The sequence below is a fragment of the Mus pahari genome, chromosome 6, assembly GCF_900095145.1.
Source record: "Mus pahari chromosome 6, PAHARI_EIJ_v1.1, whole genome shotgun sequence".
Lineage (NCBI taxonomy): Eukaryota > Metazoa > Chordata > Mammalia > Rodentia > Muridae > Mus > Mus pahari.
In genome coordinates this window covers 9,505,555-9,512,323 of record NC_034595.1, presented here as the reverse complement: position 1 = coordinate 9,512,323, position 6,769 = coordinate 9,505,555, and the positions used below count along the sequence as shown (strand labels likewise).

Below are 6,769 nucleotides of genomic sequence, written 5' to 3'. Positions count from 1 at the left end.
GCAACAGAGGGGCTCTACACCAATTTTAAAAAATTAAAAGAACACCTTTTCTTGAGTCCTATTGGCAGCTATATACAGAAAACCCAGGGAAAGCAACAGGTGCCCAGACACTTCATGTGCCCTGACTGTGCCCAGCTATGTGTAGAGTCCTGCACTGGAGACACAGTCTCCCCCACAGCTGGGCAGTCCTCCCCTCCCAGCCCTCCCTAGCACTGGCTACTGTTATTACATCATCTGCCAACTGCTGCAGTTTGTGCTGGAAAAAAAAAAAAAAGTATTTTAAAACTCCAAGGACATCAATAATTAACTTCCATACCACAAAACTTGTAATATGAGTTTGCTGAAATAAAGTCACCAGTATTTAATTCTTCTTTAAAGGGTGTCTTCTATTATTATTATTTTAGAGTGCAATTTAGTCATCAAAGGTTTACACAGCCTCATGTTTATAAATTATATGGGGCAGGGATTTAACTCTTCTGGCCCTACCTGTTCTGATGAGAGGGAGGGTCATAACCCTGTTGTCACACCCGGCACCTGCCTTGAAAGGGATGAGTTGTGAGCTGGAACTTCATAGCTCTTTTAGAAATCTGGGATGAATATACAGATTTCCTCTTCTGATGCAATCTCGCAAGAATAACCCGAGAGTTGCCTGCTGGCTTTTATCCTCCAGAAGGCTGTTGGGAAACTGCATCTTTTTCAGTTGAGTTTCAGAATCTTGCCTTGATTATATGACATAATAATAGTGGCTTTCCAATTCATCTGTGAAATCTTTTTTCATTGTGGTGGTTACTGGTTAGATGGTCAAGAAGGGGGAGGGCTACTGTCCTAGGTAAATAAAAACCACCGAGCTGAAAGAGTCTAGGGCCCTGACTTTGACTACCCAAGTTGTAAATTCCAAGCCCTTACTTATGTGTTTACATCCTCACCTAAGTTCATGGAGGGTTTGAGATCTTGGCCTTAAAGTGGCTCACTTTCCAAAGTAATGCTCAATCCTAGCATTCCAAGCTGGGATTTTTTTTTTTTTTTTTTTTTTGGTCTTTCTTGACACCACAATGGGGGCGTGGGGTGGGAACAGGTGTTCTTTTTGTTGTTCCTTTGTTTGAACGAGTAATATTTTCAGAGTTAAACTGGCCTAGTTCCAAAGAAATGGGGTTGAACCCCTCGAGGTCACTTGAAGGAGGAGCTCCCCTTCCAGGCGAAGTCGTGCTCTTCCCCACCCCTTAGCGTGCCTAGTCCTCTGCCAAAACCAAGAGAAAGGATGCAAAGTCCCTCCTCAAAGGCTCCCAGCTCGAGACCTGCCTCTGACAGACTGGGCAGCCCCACTTCATTGGGACGAGATGCATTCCAAGAACGCTTCTGTGGTCGGCCAGAAGTGGAAAATTCAGGATGACAAATATTCCGAGGAAAACTAATATAGGTCCCAAGGATTCCGGGACTCAAACAGGTGAAACGACAGAGGACGTGGCACCGACGCCCCGAGAGGAACGAGTGCACACGCTGCCTATGCTGGGGCATCGACCCCTTTCCCGGGTGCCTTTCTTCAGTCCCCGCCCTCAGCTGTCTCCGCCAGGAGGGGGTTCAACCGTGAGGATGGCGGAGCCCAACTCTGCTCCCCAATCCAAAGTAAACACCTAGCCTTAAAAAGAGTAAACCTAGTTTAGCGAGTTATACTGAACACCACACTCACGGTTTTTGTTTTGTTTTAAGTACTTGGTAGAGATGAGGGCGAAAACCTTTCCCGGCTGGAAAATTACTGAGGGTACTGGGGAATGGGAAAAGGAGTTAGAAGACTAAATTAAAGACTGCTTTTTCCCCTCCCGGTAGGCAAGGGCCTGAGATGCCACTTTGGAGAACTAGAGTCCCATTGCAGCGCTCCTCTTCCCAGCACAGGATCACGTCCCAGTGAAGTCCCTTTGAGTGGGTTGACTAGCTGAGTTGAGGGGAGCGAGTCGTCCTATGACCTTTACCTCGCCGCTTCACCTCTTTATGACTCACTTCTCATCTTCAAACTGAAGAGTGTGAGTGCGTAGCTTGTAAAGAGCTTTGAGATCCCTGGTGAAAGGTATCTCCCGCGCCTGGGTCCCTCTCCGCGTTCCCACTCCCCCACCCCCACCCCCACCGTAAATCTGGAACGCCTTCCTTGTTCCTTCCATTATCAAGACGAGGACTACGTGCCCAATCCCGACCGCTCTCCTCCATAGCAGGCGCGGAACCCCTTCCCCTAGCTTCTGAGATTCCTACCCCCCACCATTACCCGGCCCCCACCCTACGGGAGGCCCCACTGGCACCCGCGCCAGGCCAGGCCCTGCGCCGACACGGCCCGGCCTCTGCGTGCGTATGCGAGAGAGGGCGGGCTGGATGAGTCACGCGGATAATCGCGCTCTCGAGTGCGCAGACGACTGGACAAGCGCGTACGCGAGCAGGGGCAGGGGCGCGCCGCCTCTCCCCCCGCCACCCCGACCCCGCAACCTCCTGTCCCCGCCAGGGTTCCCGTGGCAAGACTTTCGAGCCCAGGGAACCGACCGTGGCCGCGCAGAGGACCCCGAGTAACGCGGCCACGGGAGCCACGCCGTGCTCCCAGCGCCGAAGCCGCCGCCGCCACCACCGCCGCCGGCGTCAGCACGGCTCCAGCCCGCCAGCTGCCGGGCTGGCGTCACGGCCCGGCCCCGCCCCGCCCGCGCCCCTCCCTCGCCCCCGCCCCCACGTGCGCGGAGTTTGTTTATTTAGCTACCATGGCAACGCGCGGGGGGGCTGCGGGAAGGCGGGGAGAAGAAAGGCAGGGGGCGGGGCCTGGCGGCGGAGCCCCGCGCGCCACAGGGAAGAGGCGGGGGAGCGAACGGCGAGAAGTTATAAGTAAGAAGCGCGCGGCGGCCGCCGGCAGTTCCCCGGCCGAGAGAGCGAGCGCGGCTCCGGGCGCGCGGGGAGCAGAGGCGGTGGCGGGCGGCGGCGGCACCCGGAGCCGCCGAGTGCCCCTCCCCGCCCCTCCAGCCCCCCACCCAGCCACCCGCCCGTGACCCGCGCCCATGGCCGCGCGCACCCGGCACAGTNCCCAGGACTCCGCACCCCGCGCCACCGCCCAGCTCGCAGTTCCGCGCCACCGCGGCCATTCTCACCTGGCGGCGCCGCCCGCCCACCGCCCGGACCACAGCCCCCGCGCCGCCGACAGCCACAGTGGCCGCGACAACGGTGGGGGACACTGCTGAGTCCAAGAGCGTGCAGCCTGGCCATCGGACCTACTTATCTGCCTTGCTNATTGTCTATTTTTATAAGAGTTTACAACTTTTCTAAGAATTTTTGTATACAAAGANACTTTTTTAAAGACATCGCCGGTTTATATTGAATCCAAAGAAGAAGGATCTCGGGCAATTTGGGGTTTTTGGTTTGGGGTTTTGTTTCTAAAGTTTTTAATCTTCGTTGACTTTGGGGCTCGGGTACCCCNCTCTCTTCTTCGGACTCCGGAGGACCTTCTGGGCCCCCACATTAATGAGGTAGGTGAGATGTTGGGCTTGGGAGCAGAAAGGGGTGAGGACTGGAGGGAAACTTCGGAGCCGTGGCCAGGGTGTCCCCTGACTCCTGGTCCCTGTGCGCCCCGCCCGGCCCGCAGGCAGCCACCTGGCGAGTCTGACATGGCTGTCAGCGACGCTCTGCTCCCGTCCTTCTCCACGTTCGCGTCCGGCCCGGCGGGAAGGGAGAAGACACTGCGTCCAGCAGGTGCCCCGACTAACGTGAGTGTTGCGCTAGTGCCCTGTAGATTTCTGCAGATGGGGTGGGGTGTATGGGCGGGATCCGGGGGTCACCAAGAGCCCCTGGTTAGGACAAGAATTGCCCTCCATTGGAACTCTACAGCCTTCCCAAGGTGGCTCCTTGGCCTTAAGTACGTGTGGTCCCACCACTGCGGTACCGCCAGGGGCGCACAGCGGTTCCCCACCAGTCTCCGGGCGTCCGGACCGTGCGGTGGGCGCACTCGTGCCACTATATTGTAGGTGGACAAGTCTCGAGACCCTTTGGGCCAGAGTGATCGTAGCGCGTAGGCGACTGGGTGGCTGTGGTGCATGGGGAGAAAGCCACAGTGTCCCAATTCCGTGGGCGGCTGGAGCGTCCCGCGGATCTGGCGGGGAAGAGGACTGGGCTGGTGGAGCTACGGCACTCGCTGCAGTAGAACGAACGCGCCACCTCTTACCTTGGTGTTAGCTGAGATTGCAGTGCTGGCCCCTTGGAGTCCCCCCAAGGCTGCCTTCCTGTTCTGTCCAGTTCCTATGGCAGGGTGTTGGCGTGCTTTACCCATCAAGTCAATAATAGGGGTGGTAACAGGGGGCTACAACTTAACAGTTTCTCTCTCCCTCCCTGTTCTTGCAGCGTTGGCGTGAGGAACTCTCTCACATGAAGCGACTTCCCCCACTTCCCGGCCGCCCCTACGACCTGGCGGCGACGGTGGCCACAGACCTGGAGAGTGGCGGAGCTGGTGCAGCTTGCAGCAGTAACAACCCGGCCCTCCTAACCCGGAGGGAGACCGAGGAGTTCAACGATCTCCTGGACCTAGACTTTATCCTTTCCAACTCGCTAACTCACCAGGAATCGGTGGCCNCCACCGTGACCACCTCGGCGTCAGCTTCATCCTCGTCTTCCCCAGCGAGCAGCGGCCCTGCCAGCGCGCCCTCCACCTGCAGCTTCAGCTATCCGATCCGGGCCGGGGGTGACCCGGGCGTGGCTGCCAGCAACACAGGTGGAGGGCTCCTCTACAGCCGAGAATCTGCGCCACCTCCCACGGCCCCCTTCAACCTGGCGGACATCAATGACGTGAGCCCCTCGGGCGGCTTCGTAGCTGAGCTCCTGCGGCCGGAGTTGGACCCAGTATACATTCCGCCACAGCAGCCTCAGCCGCCAGGTGGCGGGCTGATGGGCAAGTTTGTGCTGAAGGCGTCTCTGACCACCCCTGGCAGCGAGTACAGCAGCCCTTCGGTCATCAGTGTTAGCAAAGGAAGCCCAGACGGCANCCACCCTGTGGTAGTGGCGCCCTACAGCGGTGGCCCGCCGCGCATGTGCCCCAAGATTAAGCAAGAGGCGGTCCCGTCCTGCACGGTCAGCCGGTCCCTAGAGGCCCATTTGAGCGCTGGACCCCAGCTCAGCAATGGCCACCGGCCCAACACCGGCCCCTGGGGCGGCAGCTCCCCACCAGGACTACCCCTACACTGAGTCCCGAGGAACTGCTGAACAGCAGAGACTGTCACCCCGGCCTGCCTCTTCCCCCAGGATTCCATCCCCATCCGGGGCCCAACTACCCTCCTTTCCTGCCAGACCAGATGCCTTCGCAAGTCCCCTCTCTCCATTATCAAGGTTAGTGGGGGAAGGGACTGACTGGTAGAGACTCTCGGCTGGGAGCTTTGCTTCTGGGGACTCTATCAGAATGAAGTTGACCCCGCTTTCTTTAACCCCTAGAGCTCATGCCACCGGGTTCCTGCCTGCCAGAGGAGCCCAAGCCAAAGAGGGGAAGAAGGTCGTGGCCCCGGAAAAGAACAGCCACCCACACTTGTGACTATGCAGGCTGTGGCAAAACCTATACGAAGAGTTCTCATCTCAAGGCACACCTGCGAACTCACACAGGTAAGGGAGCCAGCCCTGTGGAGGAGGGCTGGTGCCTGTCAGTTCCCTCCCTCCGTAGGCTGGCTGTGGACTCCTTAGGGCTTTCTTGGGTGCTGGGGTGTATCTCTTCTCCATCTCCTGGATCACAGAGGAGGGCAGCAAGCAGGCGCCTCTGGTTTTGCCCAGAAGCCGTTTGCTGGACGGATGCTATCTGCTGCCTGAATGTGCAGTTTCTCGCTGGGCCTTTAAAAAAGATAGGGAGTTTCCTGTGTGCGCCTGCCCCTCCTTGCCTGGTAATCAAGAAGTTATACTTTGCAATGCAAAAATGCGGCAGTGTCTTTAAAAGAAAAGGTTTAAATGTTCTAGATTATTTTCCTGTTGTCCCCTCCTCTTAGATCTACCTACCCTTGACTCTTTTCTGATCTTTAGAATAAATAGATCGTATTTACGTTCGAAGAATTTAATGGTTCCCATTGCTGGGGATTCTGGTGTAAAACTGTCCCTGCAAGCTGGGTAGGGTGACACTCAACTTTGGAGTTACAAATACCAAAGACACCAAGTTGAAAGAATCCTGTTGATTCAAGACCAATCTGGTCAAGAACCCCAGGCTCAAAATAACAAAAAAAGTAAAGGTAGTCATTTAGTGGGTAGAGTCTTCCAGATCCATTTATTAAAACAGCCAGAACAGCACTGCTGGAGAAATTAGCCACGGGTGGCATTCTGGACCCAGCGTAATGGCATGGGGTCCTTTAGGTTTCGACAGAGATAACTCCTAATCCAGTCCATTTCCAGGACTGGTTAGGCTCGAAAGAATGAAAACCCTGTGGTGGATGGAGGGTTTTTGTTTTTGTTTTTGTTTTTTGTTTTAAGTTGCTAACTACTGTTTCTCCATGAGTTTAAACTCAGAACACATGTCATTCCTATTCATCTGAAATTCAGTATGGCCCTTCAGTGTCATAAAGACATTCCTGAACTTTTTTTATTATTATATTTTTACTTTCTTGAAAGGAGAGAGGGTGGGGCACGCAGTAGAATTTGCTCTCTGGCCTCCTTTTTTTTTTTTTTTTTTTTTTTTTTAAGGATTTAGTTCTTTTTTCTAGCAATGACCTCAGCAGCCCATTCTCTTTCCCTTTATAGGCGAGAAACCTTACCACTGTGACTGGGACGGCTGTGGGTGGAAATTCGCCCG

General features: G+C 55.4%; 1 protein-coding gene across 1 annotated transcript in view; it reads left to right on the top strand.

Annotated features, from left to right (window-relative positions):
- Nucleotides 1–3,011: 3,011 nt before the first annotated feature.
- Nucleotides 3,012–6,769, top strand: part of Klf4 (Kruppel like factor 4) — a 13,171-nt gene continuing 9,413 nt past the window's right edge. The window contains 6 exon segments of the mRNA XM_021200389.2: nucleotides 3,012–3,488; nucleotides 3,605–3,725; nucleotides 4,357–5,146; nucleotides 5,149–5,334; nucleotides 5,437–5,601; nucleotides 6,718–6,764. Coding sequence (XP_021056048.1) covers nucleotides 3,484–3,488; nucleotides 3,605–3,725; nucleotides 4,357–5,146; nucleotides 5,149–5,334; nucleotides 5,437–5,601; nucleotides 6,718–6,764 — 1,314 coding nt within the window. The 5' untranslated portion in view covers nucleotides 3,012–3,483.